Here is a 19,100-nt window from a genome sequence, read left to right on the forward strand (position 1 = left end):
GCTCAGTCACGGCCACTTATGGTAGGAGGGGAAAATCACACAATTCAGCCGGGGCCTGATCCAATGACATGTTTTTTTAATGAGTCGGGCTCTATGTCTTTGTTTGGGCACCAAATTCAAGTCCGGGGGACCCGGCGCTGGTTGCACCCTGAATAAGATGCAACGCGGCGGCCGGCCAGCGGCTCGGCGGAGAGGCAACAAAGAGCGCTGGGCTTCAGCCCGGCTGCTGAATGAATGAATCCTCCTCCCTCTCCTCCTCCTCCTCCTCCTCCTCCTCCACCTCCCTCTCCTCCTCCACCTCATCGCTGCGGCTGTTTCTCCTGCAAGAACGTCACCATTAGCAACTTGCAGCGCCTGTGAATGCTTTCTCCTCCTTTCCTTTTCTTTCTTTCTTTCTTTCTTTAATTAATCTTCGCCAATGGCTACAAATGTGATTCTAAGCAGAGAACTCAAGAACACCTCTGCGGGTTTTTTTTTTTTTTTGTTCTTTATTTCACCCCAAAATGAAGCGACGGCCAAAGGAGCAGCTTTTTCATCCAGTTATTAGTTCCAGGGTCGTTCACGGAGAGATTCTTTTTCTCTGCCTTCCATTTTCGCCGCCGTCTTTTTCCAGGAAGCACCGGGCCATATATCACACGTATACGCGCGAGTGTCATATGGGTGGGTTTGTGTGTACGTGCGTGTGTGTGTGTGTGTGTACATCTGCGGGCGTGCCAGGGGCCTCGCCGGCTTGTATGTTCAGGGGTGAGGAGTGTCATTAAACTGTCTACCTGCATCACCACACTCAACCATCACCCGGCCCCGCCTGTTTACTCTGCCTCTCGCTGGGCCCTGGAACAGTGCGCACGCACACACACACACACACACACAAAGTGGATTGACTTGGCCATCAGACAGGATTCCCGTACGTATGGCAGTGTATCTTGTCACAAATGAACGGGGAGTGAAAAGCGGGAATTAAGACTTTTTAGAGATGAAGGCATCAGACTTGCTGTCTTCCATCTTGTGATTCCTTTCTTTTTATTATTTATGCCAAAGAAATAATACGTAATGCATCAGTTATGTTGCTTTTAAAAGGGACTCCTCGACCTCAGTAGATTGATAACGTTCATTATGTCTTTGTTTTTTTTTATAGGGAGTTAGATACGGCGAAACTCCTTGGTGCAATAATCTCTGTAACTTTTCTTACAACGGAATCTATTTCCTAGACCTGCTACCACCTGGAGTAGTTGGCTAAAGTTTCTTTTCTTGTTAATCAGACCTAAAAGATAGAAGACTCACTAGACTCACTTAGAAAACACTTATAAACGCACATGTAAAGTGTAATCTTGCAATAGTAAATCTAAAATTCTCCTCCTGGAGCTCTCCATCCCTCTAAAGATTCTTGCTAAAGTGTTTACATCTGGCCTGTAGAGCTCCACCAAAGTGACCATTACAATTTTAAAATGAAGAATAGCAAAAAAAAGATTTAAAAAAAAAACACTCAGTTGGACAGAACAAGGAGAACCAGGACCATCGGGAACAAGGTGCTGAAACAGCCTCCTGGCCTTGGCCGGTGGCGGCCTGATGGCGGCGGCGCTCTCTGTTCTTAGCTCACGTTCAAGGTTGTCCTAATGGGGAATTAGTATGCAGAGAGGCAGACGACGTGGATCTAATAAATAGCCAGACTGGGAGAAGGAGGGGCCAAGTGGGTGGGTGGGTGGGGGTCTCTAGCAGGGAGTTAAGCATGGTCTCTCTCTCTCTCTCTCTCTCTCTCTCTCTCTCTCTCTCTCTCCTCCCCCTCTCCCCTGTTTTATCACCTCGCTCCCTCTGCCCTGTCCCGATCCCTAATGGGATGTCAGACGGACAGCCTCGCTTGAATTGAGGAAGGGGAGGGCGACCCCCCCGACTCCCCCACCCCTCCAAAAAATACCCTCCCGTCCCCCTACAAACCCCCTCTTGCTGTGACTCTCTGCCAGCACCCCTCGCTCTGGGGAGGAGGAGGGGGCGTGGGGGGGTTGGGGGGGGTCCCAGACACTCTCCAGCTCTCCGTCCAACTCTGCATAAATTAGGCCGTTCGTCGCCGTGTCTCGTCAGCCGGTCGTGGAGGAAACTGGCCCCCCTGGCCGGGGGTGGGGGGCTACGTCGTCTCCCAATCTGCTGCTCATGCTGTCACCCCCTGACCAAACCCCCCACCCCCACCCCCACCCACACTCCCCCAAGCCACCACCTCCACCAGTCCGCCGTATCCCCTTAATCCTCCGCAGCTAATGGAGCTTCTTCACCTCAAATCTCATCGTCTTCCTTTTGTTTGCCGCTAAAAAAACAAAACAAAACCTCCCTCAAACTGGCCGTTAGCGCCTCCTGCCCTCACTGATCCCCCACTTCCTCTCCCTAACCCCCCCCATCACCTGCTTTACATCCCCAGCGCCGCCACCTCCTATGCTATCCTCTCCTCGCTGATCCCTCGCTAGCGCCGCCGTTACGCAGATCAGCCTCACCCTCCTCTTCCTCCTCCTCCTCCTCCTCTTCCTACTCCTCGCCGCTCTCGCCTTTTTAGCCAGGATATTGTTTACATCTGTCCCGCTAATCACTGGCAGAGCCTCTCTAGACCTCACAGATGTTGCCATAATACTGGGGGATTAGCTGGCTTAACACTCTGGCTTATTTGGAGGGGAGGGTGAGTTGGCCTGGCAGCGAAGCTCCGTCAGCTCCTTCTGATTTTGACCCCCCATCCCCATCACCACCCACCCCTGTAACACTCTGCGCTAAGATCTGGTGCTCCTGCTCCACTTTGATTTGTGTTTTTTTTTTCTCTTTCCTCCCAAGCAGTCTGGCATGCTGATGTTGTTTTATCCAGCGTGTTGCTCTCAGCTCCCTGCTCTCTTATTGAGCTACGGAGCTCAACCGTATCAGGCTAGTTGAGCAACGTCTATCAGCTTTACCTTAAAATCTTAAATGATTCTACATGCTGCTCCTTGTTCTTTGCTTCTGTAACAGTCTTGACGCTACGGGCTATCTGGTTAACCAGCTAGCAATGAAGCTAGCTAGCTAGCTCACCGTTTTCCCTCTTTAAGCCGCCAGCGCAGCATAATTACGTGACCGTCAGACTCAGCATCTCCGCCGCCTCCCTGCGTCATTCGCCGCATCCCCAGTCTGGTTTTATGACCAAGCAGATCCACTGCACACATGTGTGTGTGTGTGTGTTTGTATTTGGGGGTCAATGTATTTCTGTCTGGATCGTAATCCCCAAAGGTGATATTAGTCTGGTGGGGTTGGGGGTGGGAGGGTCTGTTTGTGTGCGTGTGCGCACGCACACACTGCAGGCGTCGCACCCGCCAGGAAGCCCAGACAGGCTCTGCGTTGACCTCTGACCCATGACTGTCTGCTTGCTCAGGGGTCATGCGCGCCACTGATGCAGACAGCTGATAGACGCTCCAACGAACGCACATGCACACACACACACACACACATGCAGCCAGTACAGACCCCTCCTCTCCCCTCCCCTCAGTAAACATTAACAGTTCTCTGTGTCTGGAGGGAAGACGACACAAGCGGCGTCACCCTCTGCTAGCTTGCGGCGCAGCAGCGTGTACAACTTTAGCATGTGCTTTAGCATTTGCTCTGAGCATGTGGTCAAACGTATGTAGATTCATTGCGCTCTTAATGATCTTCATTCTTATTTGTTTGTGTCTTTACAGATGCAGCAGGCTTTCTGAAGGTGAAGCAGCAGCAGCAGCAGCAGCAGCAGCAGCAGCAGCAGCAGCCGCTGTGTCGCTGGACTCCTTGACGTTAAAATCTGCAGCGGCCGCTCGCGCTTTTCGCTCCGGCTGCGAGTGTGAAAGCGCGCATTAATCAGTCGGTTAGTCACACGTCATCAGAGTGTGATCGTCCGTTGTCCGGGCGCCGCTTTCCTTTGTGTCGCGGGACAGGTGAGTGGGAGCCGTTGCTAAAAGGTAAGTTTAGAGGTTCAATCAATTTCAGAGCCGTCTGAAGTGTAAAATAGAGCCGCCGAGCAATACACCCAGCCGCCCCCCTCCAAAAATTAGTTTCATTAGATATGAATTACTATATTTGAGAACAATTTTAGGCTGCAGATTGGATTGGACCCCAAGGGGGCCTTCTTTTCATTCGCTGATTTATATTGGAGTGTTTGAGTGGAAAATTGCTCGACGAGAGTTTGCGGCTCTCAAATTACTTTCTTCCTCCCCTTTCTTCTCTGTACACACGCATATTTAAACAATCTTTTTTTCTTAATGCAATGATGTCATTTATCGCAAATTGTTGGATGAGATTGGAAAAAGGTGTTGCCCTGATGATATATATATAAATATATACATAGTATATTGCCAATAAAGTTTGAAAATATGTGAAATGAAAATCTGTCTCATTTGTGTTTTTTCCCCTCCTGCCTCTATGTTCTTTTTTCGCTATGAACACCTTCTGCTTTGAGACTTAAGTGTCAGGCCGGGTTTGATGCAGATCTTTAAATTGCTCGTGTTGTAAACGGATCTTATCTGTTGACACGGGGCAAAAAAGTTTGTTATTTGTCATGTTTACACCTTAATCTTTCATGCTCCTTCGCTACATTTTTACTCAGCAAGCTTTGACGCTTGATGATGTAGACGCTGACACGCAAGGCAGCCATGAGGCTTCAACTCTATGGCTTTGACAGTTAGCTGCGATGCTAATCACTATCGTAAATAGCAGACGTGAGAAACTAGAAAGGGTCTGATCCAGTGAAGAATGAAGACTGCGAGACGATCGGACACGAATCTCACTGCTTCTTCTGACCTGCTCCTGGACATGGAGCGCTTCCAGCACGGGCTTGGCATCACCTCGGACACGTTTTCCTTCTTCTTCTTCTTTTTTTTTTCCAGCCATCGGAGGCCCTGCTCCCTTTTTCGATTACTCTGATTATTCCGGCAGCGGCTGAAGTCTCGGAAGGGGGAAGGTTTTAAAACCTAGTGGCCTAAATCTGTGGTGTCAATTAGGTGCCTTTGTGCTCGAGCAACAGGGGTGTTGAAGCGAGCTGCTGGAGCTGAAGGAGCCGGCAAACAATGATACACATTCATACACGCGCGCGCGCACACACACACACATAGACAGGCACGCACCGAGGCATCCTATGTTTGGTGGGAATCACACCTCCTTTTGTTTTCCTCCCAACAGCCAGTGGAGGCGATGCCCCAGTGCTCCCAGTGTGCTTCACTGGCCCGCACACACACACACACACACACACACACACACACACACAAAAAAGAAAAAAAAAAACTGTCCCCATACTTGCTCTCTCCGCTTGCTCCCTGACTGGTCCTGACCTGGAATAAGGGCCACGCAAGCATCCCGTATGAAAGGAGACCTGTGTGTGCGTGCGTGTGCACCGTGGCCCTGAAAGAAAGTAGGAGATTATCCCATTCTGTGTGTCCAGTCACCAGTGCAGTATTGACCACAGCGGGCCACCCAGGGAGCGTCCAGCCAGCCGTGAGATGGCCTGATATACATGCTTACTGGCTGTGCCAAGATTCCCCCAGTTTCCCTCGGAGCACCGAGGCCTCCAGCCTGCACACCGGACCCTGTTTAAAAAAAAAAAAAAACGTTTTTCTTCCTAGAGACAAAATATAGTTTTAACGCACACACGCACGGCGCTAAAGGCCCCCGGTTGTGTGTTGAAAGTCGTGGCCATCAGGTTGTTTTCTCGTGTGTCGTGAGGCGAGGCCGAGGTCATTGGGAAGGTGGAGAAGCTCTTTAATGGTGGGAATGATACCATAACACCTATAGATAGAGTTCCGGATCATGTCACATACAGTCTGTGTACAGCGCGCCGCTGTGACAGCCGAGGCCTGCGAGCCGCTAATGGTGAATGTGAAGACAAGCATAAAAAAAATATGCGGCCCAGGTTTTGGAGCCTCGCCCCCGTCTCCCTTTATATTTTATATTTTATTTAGGACGTCCTTTTGAACTGTTTGTCACGTCCTATACATGTGTGGTTTTTTTTTCTGAATGTTTTTTTTCCAAATTGCTCTTTTTTCAGTATTGAAAGAGCGCCGTTTTTTGTTGGGTTTTTTTTTTTCCAAAAAAAAGGACAGTAGCTCTTAATGTTTCAGTGTGTCAGAGCTTGTTAACATGCACCTGTGCCCACCATGAGGCTTTCCCAAGTTGTAAAAGGAGCGTATTGACGACCTCGACAAACACTCAGCGGGGAGGGTCAGTGGATTGTCTGCTAAACGCTCGGCCTGTTTGTTTGCGGACGGAAGGATTTTTTTTTTTTTTTTAAACTTCCTCATCCGTCGGCAGCAAGAGAAAAAGGGCTCCTAACAGCAGGACAGGGCTGCAAGAGAACAGCTGCAAAAACAGAAGTCAGAGCATCGCAGAGGCCTGTGGAACCTTTCACAACAGGTTTCCTCCTCCCCCTGGTTTTCTTTCTCTGTTGGCCTTGAGCAGATTTAAAATGAGAACACGCGTAGGTTTTACACGACAATGAATCATCATATCAGTTTCATCCCTGCGACGCAAATAAAAAACTTGAATTCAGTCCCAAACAGTTGATACAAATATAACTATCCCACCTTCCTTTAATTTGGCGTGAATTGTTCCATTCCAACACCGTTCTCTTCCGCTGCGTCCGCACACAGGGGAAATTCCCCACAAACGGTGTGGAGGAAGATGCACATTTGGAGCGAAAGAATTTGATCAATTACGGTGAAATAAGAACATTTTAATAAAACTTTAACGTTAGCGTTTCCGATGAGCAGAGCCGGTGTTGAATTGCTCTTAATAATCTGATCTAATATTCTAATAATTCTAATAATTCTAATATTTTTTTTATAGCAGCTCGCGTGAGTTTCACCCCATCTCTCTCGTCTGGATCCCATAAATTAAAGTCCAATTTTTACGCAGCTAAATATCATTGCGTCTTTTGAGACATTCACGTAAAAGGAGGGAGAGAGAGAGAGAGAGAGAGAGAGAAATGTGGCGTGGTTTAATTTCCCAGCACTCGTTGAGCAGCTTCTTAATGGACCATCAGAAGAAACAAAAGCGACGGCCGTTAAAAGTGCTGAAACGTCTCGGCGGCTCGTTTTTTTTACACCCAGAGGGTTTTTACACGCTGCGAGAGGGGGCGTCGCCACCAAGCAACTCTGATTAACACCAGTTCATTAACACAGAGCGTCCATCCATTCACAGCAAGCGCCTTGATTGTGTCCCTTCATTTTACTGCTGCTTTACAGTGACTCAACGACTTCATTAGGGCAATGAGGTCCTGACTCTGTGTGTGGTGTGCGTGTGTGACATAACAGCAACTGAGTGGAATTCAGAATCGTTTTGGACAAATGGTTGTTGTTTTCACCCGAGCATCCAACGCTAAAGCCCACTGACGTGCCATCCCACCTCGCAACGTGGATAAAATTAAGCTCTTATGTAAGAGTTCTAATTTGAGAACGATGACTCGTCTCACATCCACGTGTAATTGGTGGGAGGAGGGCGGGGGGGTGGGCGGCGTTCGGAGGCCTGTTGTCAGGGAACGAGAGAAAGATCTGACGTGGAGAGTTGCGAGCTGCTGACTTGTCGAATCAAAGTTTGATTGCAGCTTGTTTTATTCTGAGGGGAATGAAATAGGTGTGAAAGAAGTTAGCGTGTGTTTGTTCAGGGGTCGTAACCCCGGCTACCCTGAACTTGGGTGCACAGAGAAGAGAGAAGGCCGGACACAGACAGGGGAGGGGCGATGGGGGCGGAGGGAAGAGGAAGTGGGGGCAGCTTTAAAAAAAAAAGAAAAAAGAAGTCTTGGATCGGAGTTTGTCATGCTAACTGCGGCCATGCTATTGAGCGTGGACAGAGGGAGCAGAAGGTTCACAGGACCCCGAGCTTTTCTCATGCAAAGCCTGTCAGAGCCTCCGTCAGCAGCCACCCCCCACTCACCAACCCACACACACACACACACACACACACACACACACACACACACACACACACACACAACGTGACCTTGGCATTGTGCTAGGGGGGAAACAAGAAATACTCAATGCCAAAATAAAAATAAAATGTCAATCACTCACAATCACAGAGTTGAGAGGAAAACGCTGCAACAGACAGAATCATGCTGTACATCAAAGGTAATATTTCCAGTTTTGTTTGTCACCACGACCTCCACCTCCACTTTGGCACCTTTGCATGAACGATGATGCTAAATTATAATAATAATATAAAAAAAAAAAACGTACAGTAGATATCCTGGAAGCAGCATATTTATCCCTTTGTTCATGGCCTACTGCTCAGTTTTAGTTTCCTGAAAGCAACGCTTGGTTGGACCTTTGGAAGGACGCAACAATAAAATTTTGATGTCACAAACGGCTGGTTTCCAGATGTGTGTCTTAAAGGACACGTGGAAGAAAGGTGGGCATCACTCATTGTGACAGTTGAGTTTATTCACAAGCTAGAACACTCACACTACTGTCACAAGAGTGAAGGAATTCTGCACCACACGAGGCCTTCAAACTCGACAGAACGTTGTGGGTTTGAATCTTTGGTCATTTCTTCACGCTGAGACTTCAGACAGGGTGACAGTGGTTGCAGTGGTTTGCACTGTTGCCTCTCATGGGTTCAATCCTGGGCCTGGGGCCTTTCTGTGTGGAGTTTGCATGTTGTCCTTGTGTCTGCGTGGGTTCTCTCTGGCCACTCTGGCTTCCTCCCACAGTCCAAAAACCAAGTGGTAACTCTGAATTGTCCGTAGGTGTGTGTGTGTGTGTGTGTGTGTGTGTGTGTGTGTGTGTGTGTGTGTGTATTGGCATTTGTTTGCTTTCTAAGGCCCTGTGATGAACTGGCTACTTGTCCAGGATGTCACCCTGCCTTTGGTCCATGACAGCTGGGATAGGCTCCACCAGACCACTGCAACTCAATATCTGAGAAAAAGGATGGATGGATGGATGAATTTTAGACACCATCAACAAAAAAACAACAAAAAAACATGCAAACGTGCAGCATGGAGTCGGTTTCACCATCTGGGCACGTTGCTCCAGAAAACACACAGAAACACATTAACGCTTAACTCCTCACACGACCTTGACTCCACCCTGGCAGACGTTTACCAAGGGAGGGTGAGAAAAAAAATAAATAAATAAAAAACAACCTGACCTCATTTCCAGACTGATTGCAAAACCTAATTTTATCCGTCCCCGCGCGTACAGTATATGGACACAAATTCTATTTAAATTCAATGCTTAAACATTGTGTTTTGGCATCTCTATTAAATCAGCCTCCTGCCGGGCCTCCTACCACCCCCCACCCCCCACTCCACCACCTCCACCTCGCTGATTCGTATCCGAGCCTGGCTGCACATCTCCGCTGTTCACCTCTCATCTGTTTCACCTAATCTCAGCGAATGGGAGGAAGCTACAACTCATTTAGTGTCGAATCTGCTCAAATGCCAAGTGGTGAAAATGTCAGCTGTGGCACGCGCATGCACACGCACGTCCACACACACACACACACACAGGCTTTACCTGCATTCGCCCGTCTTTACATGCAAACACTGCATGCAAATAAATGTGTTATCACCCCTGCAGGCTGCAAGCGGGGAGCATAATGCCAGGCCGTATGAAAGTGTGTGTGTGTGTGTGTGTGTGTGTGTGTGTGTGTGTGTGTGTGTGTGTGTGTGTGTGTGTGTGCATGTCTAGATTTATGTGCACGGATTAATGCACGCTACAGTTTCACGAGCAGGGTTCGAGGAGAGTCTCCGTTTGTATGTGCTTGTGTGTGCACATATGTGTGTGTGTGCGTGTGCGCGCGTGCGTATTTGCGCGCTCATCTGCACTCTGAGAAGCCGTTAGGAGCCGCTATTTGATTGAGTGAAGGCCAACGTAGCCTGAACACTCCCTCTAATGGAAGAGCGGAGCCCAGCAGCTCAGTAATGCACTGACCCCGGAGCTTTTACAACACCGCCATCCAATAAGTGGCAATATGCTGCATCTTATAAAATTAACAGGACTGAGCTATGGGGAGGGTTTTGGGGTTGGGGGGTTGGGGGGATGACGTCCCTGCAGCACTTGTAAATATCAGCATGCATGAATGCGGAGATGATAGCTGCTCTTCATCGCGTTTTACGGCCGCGGCAGTGCGATTAGGTCTTTCCCTTCTCCTCTCGCGCCACTTCCATCTCTATTTTTTATTTATTTATTACATTTTTTCCCCCTCCCAACAGCCAAGTTTACAAGGGAATATTTACGGCCCCCTGTTTATGTTCCTTAAAGTGTCTCTCGTGGCGTTTTGATGCCGCTGAAAAATTATGAAAGGAGCCGAGTGGAGCCAAGTGCTCGGGATGCTAACGCAGGGTTCACCTTCAACGTGATGGCCACTGGATGTCGGCCAGTGGTGGCGCTTCTTTTTTTGCACCGTGTGTTTGTCCGTACACTTCCTCCTGAGCCTCCTGCGGTACGAGCTCAATGTCAAACGGGAACGATGCCTGAGCACGGGCCTTGAGTGTAGCTCTGAAATATGCGCAAAAATGGTATCGAAGCTGCAGCTGCTGCGCCGCCAACATCCGAATATGATTTAGCAGCGGGGGAAAAAGGCTTTATTTCCTGTATTCCTTCCCGTGCAACCTCCTGACCCCTGCTCACACAGGATCAGCCTGGGTTCTTTTTTCTTTTTCTTTTTTTCTTCCGGGCTACATAAAAAAAGGCCATATTTATGTGTGTTTACTCGCCCTGCAAGCATTTAGGCGAGCGCGCTCAACCGCTATTGTGTGCCCATCGCTCTGGCGGGGGCTTCAAAGTGAATTATTCATGCAAGATTTGAATACATGCAAATGGTTGGCTCCACTCTCCTGGCACAGATCAGGGTTACCTATGGCAACGGCGCCTTCAAGAAGCATCTCTCCTCCACCACCTCCTCCTCCTCCTCCTGCTGCTGCCGCCGCCTCTCTTAGGCACCCACCCTACGACCATGTTATCCACCCAGCGGTATTGTTTCGATTGTTTGCCATACCAGGCTGGGTGGCTGCACACCGTGGGGTGGGCAGGATATCCCATCACTTAAAGTCAAGGTCGTTACAGGCGAAGGGAGAGACGTGCGGACGGATGGAGGGAGGACGGCGGGACCGCTCGGACGTGAACCTCAGAGGACGCCGCCGCCAAGGTGGTGGAACAGAGCACAAAGGAATATAGAAGTTCTCCAGTGTATTTCAAAAGCTTAAACACAAATTTGCACAAACAGTGAGAAAAGACAATGTTTACATTTTTCAAAGGCCTATAAAATTTGAAGCAATTATTCTTCAAAACAAGGTGTCAGTGGCTGAAAAATGGGGTATGTTTGTTTCTTCTTTTGTTTAACAAAAATACCCAAAGATGAATGTGATGCGTCAAATATAATTATTCATATGTGATTTCTGGGTGTGTTTTGTTGTTCATTACAACAATCCACCTTGTTGGTTTCTGCATACAGATAATAAATGGATTTTATCTCAAGATGGCTTGGGTTTTAATTTACACTTTGTTTGGATATAATAATCGCATATGTGATTTTAAAACTACAGCAGAAACAATTTTTGCACCCATTATTAGATGATCATCACAGCAAAAAACAACACAAAATCTATATTTTAAAAAAAATAGCTTGACATTGGCTAGATTGGTTTTGAGAAAAGATATACTTTAAATGTGTTTTTGTATGGTTCAAATGTGTTTACATTTAAGAGTGTTTGGCGGTATTTTGCAGTCAAATACGTCCCAAGAGTGAAGACTGTGATAACGGTTGTGAGCGTGAAGAAGACGCGGGTCAAGTTTAGGCCATGAGCTGATCACAGGATCATTGACCTCCGCACTGGAAGAACAAAGGCAAGAGAGACTCGATGCTACCATCTAGTGGAAAAGGAGGGAAGGTCTTTTTTTACCTCTTGTACAGCCTGACACAGAGGGAAATAAAGAGAGAGATTTTGTAATTGCTGCACAATTATATACACATACATATTGAAAATCTGCAATTCAAAGAAATCTGCATTTGGAAAATAATTGTGCGAATCATGAGAGCTATGAGAGACGTGTCATTGTCAAATCACTCCCGCTCCTGTTTATGTGTAGCGGACAAAACACCCAATCTGGCAACACACAGGCCACCACAGTCGCACCGTCACATGCGTCATCAAAGTGCGAACGACGTCATGGAGGCAAAAACAAATGATGGCAGCAGTGGCACTATTCTCAGACCCTATTGCGTCCACCGTTAATACGCCTTCGCATGGTTACTTAAAATATATATATATTTTTTAATCAAAGGGTCAGTGATGATCCAGGTGGGTAAAATCTACTACTACTTCTCTTCTATTTTTGTTTCAATAATTATAGACAATTCAAAGACCATTCAAGATTTTCCTCGAGTTTTGGAGAATAAACTAGGGGTGAAGGTGCAGCTGGTGTGGCCTGAATGGGCAGTACACAAAGTGTTGGACTAACATTGGGGGAATGCCAATATTCTGAGGGACTGTCCCCTGCATGCTAATATAAACCCTGACAGCAACGACAAATTGATAAGGAATCAAAATTGGATACGAAGATGAAATCTGACACATAGTTTCAGAGTTAAAAAACAAAAAAATAATAAGGCGGTGGCAGGAATTTTGAAAAATGATAGCTCACAACAACATATTGGAAAAAATTAGGAAAGAACTATGAATTTGCTTCAAAAATAAAAACAATTATGAACCATGAACAGAACTAGTTCATTTTAAACTTTGTAAACTGAACTTTGAACTAGTTCAGGTAGATCGTATTTTTTTTTTTTTTTTTTAACTATGTCATTCAATCAACAATGTCAATCATGATGGCCTTTCAAAACAAGATTGAATTTGTATCAATCATCGCTTTGGTGGTATTCATTTAATTTGGGCACCCACGGGCAAACATAAATCAGCGCCTATGTATCGCTGTACTCGTCTTTCAAACCATTGGCGGCACAACCAGCGCTGCCTATCCCATGGCGCCCTCGAGTGGACAAAATGAGTCCCTGCTCGGAGTTTGTAGACAGACTTTATTGTATCGTAGTATGAATTTGAAATACTGTTAGACTTACATCTTTGAATATACCGTATCTATAAAATGTACATCAGATTTAAAGTGAAGAAACAGAAAAACATTAAGTGCTTTGGCATAATTCCATTTTTCATTCATCATCTTCCGATAGAATCAAAGCAACAATACAAACCTGCTCAACAGTGCAAGTGCAGTGTGAAAATAAAGCTTAGCTGCTGTGGATTTGTTTGATCTGGACTTGATTAGCTTCCATGTCATAGACATTCATTATTATAGTATCACACCTCATCACTGACGAGTGGACAGCAGAACAGTGCAAAGCTGCCAATAGCAAATTTTAAATGATTTGTTCTCAGTTTAAATGTACACCAGCACCATCAAACACAACAATAAAAACAGGTGCGTGATAAGTCACTTTAAAACATTACACCACTCTTTTTTTAAATCAATGAAGTTAAAAACAAAAGAAAAAAACAAACAAAAACATTCTCTGTTAAAAAGGACATTGTAGGCTCCATAAAGTGCAAATCAATATTTTTTTTGTTAACACAACACACGCGCACCCACAGAAGTCCATATCCGTAGCCGTCTGATTCGCACACCTGTAATCGTACCTGATTTGTGATTGTGTGAAGGACAATTTTAAAGACACTTCTTCACCAACCTCCTCGCTCCATCTGTGACAGTGAAACCCCCGACCGTGCATGCGCTAAATGATCAGACACTGATGATGATGACGATGATGATGATGATGATGATGATGAGATGTCAGATGTCCACTCCACTCATCCGCCTCCTGTGCATGAACGCGGGCGTGAGCGGCGCGAGAGGTCAGCCCAGCGTGTCCTGACCCCGCCGCCTTCCTCTAGTCGGGCCTGAAACCGAAATTTACATTGCAATCTGGCCACACACCCCTCCTCAGTGGGTGAAGTAGTTTGTCTGTTGCAGCTTGAGCAGGAGGCTGTGGGCGATGTCGAACGTGGTGAAGCTGACGCCCACAGCGACGGGGCCCTTCAGCCAGTTCATGCTCAGGCCCTTGTACAGTCCGCGCAAGACCCCCTCCTGGGCGACAATGGCGCGCATGGTCCCGCCGATGGTGCTGTACGACGAGCCCATCACACCGGCCGTCTGCATGCGCCGCCGCACCACGTCCAGCGGATAGGAGGCCGACTGTCCGATCAGGCCGGCGCTGGCGCCGAAGGCCAGGCGCTCGTGAGGGTACGGCTGGGTCCGGTTGGTTTTTTCTATAAGGAGGCGGGGGGGAGGACGGGGCGTTTAAAGGTCTTTACAATGTTGAGGTTTTGCAAAACACACTTGTGTTGTGGTCGGATGAGTACCTGTGTGCAGCTTTTTGAGAGTCTCGTAGGTGAAAAACGTGATCCCTGCGTACGGGATGACGCCCAGGATGGTGGGAGTGAAGCCTCTGTACAGCGTCTTCACTCCTTCCTCTTGGGAGATCCGCACAAAGACGTGCATGATGTTGCTGTACCTGTTTCAGGGGGTGGAAACAAAACAGGGGTCGGTTGGTTTCAAGCGCAAACACAAAAATCCCCTCGTGCAAGTGCCGGGTGCTCACATCTCTTTGGCCGTGACTGCCATCCTGGCTCGCACCGTGTCCAGTGGGTAGGTCAGCATGGCGGCGGTGGTGCCGGCCAGAGAACCGGCCAGGAATCGTGGGAAAGGAGGAAGAGCTCTGGAGGTGGAGACAGTAATTGTAATTTTTTAAAAATGTGACAAAGTTGGTGCAGCAGCAGGAGCTTTGCAAAGACCATCATGTTTTAACTAAGGCTTCAGTCCATTAAATTTTTAATCGTGATTAATGGCGTTACCGTCCTGGGTTAACTCACGATTAATCGCAAATTAAGTGCAGATTTTTTACCCTGGTCTATATGTAACTTAACGAGGTATTTATTGTGTTTCTTATACTCTAGGAAAAATTGGAGCGGACAATAATAATTCCTTTGTGGAAATATTTATATTTTCATTGGAACATTCCAAAATTATTACTTACTTAAACTGTCCAGATAGTCTCCCAAAAAAAAAAAAAAAAAAAACGGTTTGGTATTCTCAAGCCAATGCTCCGAACCAAACAAATATAACATTTTATTTTTGAAAATTACTTTTATTTTGAAAATTTGCCAGATTCTCTCGTGTTTCTTTGCGTGACTTCCTGTCCAGCTTGACGCGGATCACTCGTGGCTCGCACACTAAATAGACCAGTCAGCGAAATGATTGCTGCACAGCGAATGTTTCGGCGTGTTAACATCGTTATTAACGCGCTAACTTCGACAGCCCTAGTTTTAACTAATTTGGAGAGACTCTGCTTATTATTATCATTTTTGTTCTATTTCTTGCCCAGCAGATGCAACTGTGTGACAGCGTCACATGCCGTCCACTGATCTGAACACTCCTGGGCCTGTTCAGGCTAGGAACTGTCCAGAATGCAGGAAAATAAACAGAGCTCTGCACCATGCATGCGCTGCGCACGCCGCCCCTGCGTGCCGGGCACGGGGCTGGACATTGGCCTCCTGGTGTACTGGTCAGTATTCTGGCATGTCCACACTGATGACCTGCTGATGGTCCGGTTTATTTATTTGTAGAATATTTGCTGTGTTCCCTCTCTGAGTTCAGTGTGCTACTGAGCTGATATTTTGGCACTGCTTATATGCACGTAATGAAAGACTGTCAGCAGCGGCTGTGGCTCAGTCGGTAGCGCTTTGCACGGCAGCAGCCGCCTTTCGTTGAATGCGTGAGTGGGTGAACGAGAGGCTTTGTCCCCCGTGCTACATCAAGTGCAGCCCATTTATACTTACTTGCCCTGGTAGCCGTAGTAGCCTCCCAGCTGCGTCTTGTACTGCTCGTGTGAGCAGAACTGGATGGCTGCGTAGGGCATGACCCTCACCATGGTGGCAGAGTTCCCCCTCCAAAGGCTCAGCACCCCGTCCTTCATGTAAGAGCAGTAGATGAGCCTGAACGCCTCCTGGCCGAGTGCATGGTGGATTGGAAAGAGAGGAGCAGAGCAGCGTTGAGGAGGTGCTGGCATTCAACGGTGTGTGTGTGTGTGTGTGTGTGTGTGTGTGTGTGTGTGTGTGTGTGTGTGTGTGTATTATATTTATTATTAGTTGTCTCTTGCTCTCTGTAGTGACCTAATAAATGATTAGACAGAGGCCAAAACTCACCTTGGCAGAGAATCTCTTGGAGGACACTGTTAGAAAACATAAAGGGGCAAAGTGTAAGCAAAGCATAAGGCCGACAACAAACACGCATGCACACACACACACACACACACACACACACACACACACACACACACACACACACACACACACACACACGCACGCACACAGCAGGCTAAACATCTACTAAGAGGATTAACGGCTAGTTAAAAACAGGTCCACCACTCATTGAAAGTCTGAACAGAGACAGGTTTAAGTCACTTGCATAATATCTAGGCTGTAGGTTTTGGACAAGGGTCTTTTTGTTTTTTTTTTAATTCTTGCCTTGGAAAATGATCTTGGTACGATCCAGTGGTGCGATGACAGTTTTGGCAATGGCCCCAGCAAAGGCCCCGCACAGCAGAGATTCCAGTGCACTCGATCTGGGCCTCAAGTCCTGTTTGGACACAAAGACACGTTTGATATCTGCACGCCTGTGGATGCTCAGTCACGTTATTGTGACCAACGGCGACCCCTGAGATAACGTGACATATCTTTACGACCTCACGCGCAATGATTGTGCGCATGTGTTTAAAATTCATTGCGCACAAAAATCCCTCCATATTTTTAGTGAAGATATGTTGTGATTTTAAGAACTAATGTGGGTGTGTGCGACCAAATGGCGAGTTTGACTCAACTCTTTTTTGAGCACAATCTCAAAAAAGATAATAATGGCTCGCTTGAGGGGATGCGGGGCCGTGTGAGTTGGTGCACGTGTGTGCAGTCGTGTAAACACACACGTTAGCATTCATTTAGCTGCAAGGAAGAGTTGGACCCAATAAACACACCCAGTTGTAGATAAGGAGGAAAAAGGAGAGCAGCTGGCATGAGTCACCACCAAAAAAAAAACACGTTTTGCAATGCGCTGAGTGAAGACCTAGTTCTGGAGGTCTCACGTGCTTTTTATCTAAGAGTGGTGAGCTACTTCCTCTCACTACTAAGTACTATTAGAAAAAATGTACTTCTTCTACAGCTATACATACTCTTACACCCCTGCCACTCAGACAAACATAATGCACTTTTTTTTCACTGTACTACTGGATCAATAATGCAGCGTGAAATCAGTACGCATGAACCTGCAGGTATTGAACGTGGATTTGATCGACCAATCTAAGTCTGAGCTGCACGAGTCAAACGATAGAAAAACAAATGCATAATTAAATTAGTTTGAAAAACTTTCCAGATGTGGAGTTCTGTGGAAAGCTGAGACCTATTACGTCCCTGTTTACGCAATGCTTCCAACTAGCAAGGAACAGTCCCTGCTTGAGATTAGCTGGCCCCTATTTAGCACGGCATACTCGCAGTGCCATGCCCTTCAGAAAAAAAGAAAAAAAAACAAAACAAACAAACATGCAAAACCTGAACACACACAATGGTTTGTTTGCTGCGCAAGGATCACAAGACAAAGCGACAAATTAATTGGCACCACACCAATGTCCTTTCACGCTATTTCAAAAATGTTTTCTTCCAAATGTTCTTATTTTTGTAATCCTCGGTCTAAAATGATCCAATGCAACACAAACCATTGTGTTTTCAGCAGATTATTTCCATTTCATCAGTACAGTCAGAGCGGCCGGGGAAACTCACCTTTGCCTGGCTGCTGGGTGGCAGGGCCAGCACGGTGGCCTGGGCCACAGGCAGGCGGCCCTTGTGCTCGTCAACACGATGGGCCATATGTGCTCCCTGTGCAGATGGTCAGCCCCACGGACCGTCACACACTCATCCAGGGAAGAGGCAACTGTATGGAAGTGTGGAAACGTGTGAATGACAAACGATAAAAAAAACAAAACAAACAACAACAACACGGAAGCCCACCTGTAATGTCGCAGTGACGTGAAAAAAAAAAAAAAACACCCACGTCCATGTAAACACGAAGCTCCGCTGTTTACACTGAGCCGTCGAGCACACAAAATCAAATACACCGTCCGTGATTGTTAATCATCAATATCTGGCCTATTTTCTGCATTTCCACACAGCAGATCAGAGTTGACATCCTAGCCGCTCCTTTTAATAACCCCACTTAAGTCGGGATTTTAGTTGACATATTGTTTATTTATTATTCCCATCACTAGCGCCAAATCTAAACCCGATCGCAATTATATGACGCGTATTTACCTTTAAATGCGTTCGGCCTCGTGTAGAAATCTTGGTGTTGATAAATCAATCCACGGAGAGCGCTGTACACATTTCTTGAACCCTCGCTGCAGGCTGCTCCTTCAATAACTTGCAACACACTGCATGTCTTCCTTATTTCCCCCTCTTCACGTCGTTGACACTGCTTAGGATAGCTGATCGTAAAAGACAGGTGTCAGGCCGCGGCTATGTGTTGTCTATATATATCTCAACGCCTAAGAGGAAACTGTGCAGCAGTGTGGCGACGTGCACAAGATTATTTGGGCTTTTCAAGGTCTTAAAAAAAAAAGAAAAGAACTGGGACAGCCTGCCTATCCCACTGTTTTGGACTACAATACCCACAAGCAAATCTCGTGTTACGGGGGAAGTATCGTGGGATTTTGTCAACACAGAGTTGCCAGATATTTTACTTCTGACGTGTGGGAAAAACTAAATTGTTCTGATTGAATATTTGTTTAGAAGGCAGATACTCTGTCGTATTCACACTAAGCATAACAGAAAACAAATATATATATATTTATTTATTTATATATATATATAAAAAAAAATGTACATATATATATATATATATATATATATATATATATATATATATATATATATATATATATATATATATATATATATATATATATATATGTATATATATATATATATATATATATATATATATGTATATATATATATATGTACATTTTTTTTTTAAACAAAACATGTTTCAGCCGTGGAAAAGAAATCTTATTTCTCGTGCAAT

General features: G+C 46.4%; 1 protein-coding gene across 2 annotated transcripts; it reads right to left on the minus strand.

Moving 5' to 3' along the window:
* Nucleotides 1-12,976: 12,976 nt before the first annotated feature.
* Nucleotides 12,977-18,651, minus strand: LOC142897227 (mitochondrial coenzyme A transporter SLC25A42-like). Of its 2 annotated transcripts, none has more exons than XM_076039380.1 (8): nt 18,329-18,651; nt 17,801-17,970; nt 16,499-16,610; nt 16,178-16,203; nt 15,812-15,978; nt 14,575-14,691; nt 14,336-14,487; nt 12,977-14,242 (listed from the first exon to the last, which is right to left on the minus strand). In XM_076039380.1, exons 2-8 carry the CDS (start codon nt 17,885-17,887, stop codon nt 13,917-13,919), a joined length of 987 nt encoding a protein of 328 aa, XP_075895495.1. In that variant the 5' UTR covers nt 17,888-17,970; nt 18,329-18,651; the 3' UTR covers nt 12,977-13,916. The 2 variants fall into 2 exon arrangements, with proteins under 2 accessions (XP_075895495.1, XP_075895494.1); XM_076039379.1 differs by having other exon boundaries at nt 17,801-17,951; nt 18,329-18,649.
* Nucleotides 18,652-19,100: the final 449 nt, after the last annotated feature.

This window comes from Nelusetta ayraudi, unplaced genomic scaffold, assembly GCF_046127955.1.
Source record: "Nelusetta ayraudi isolate G7.1 ecotype Tasmania unplaced genomic scaffold, CSIRO-AGI_Nayr_v1 ptg000059l, whole genome shotgun sequence".
Lineage (NCBI taxonomy): Eukaryota > Metazoa > Chordata > Actinopteri > Tetraodontiformes > Monacanthidae > Nelusetta > Nelusetta ayraudi.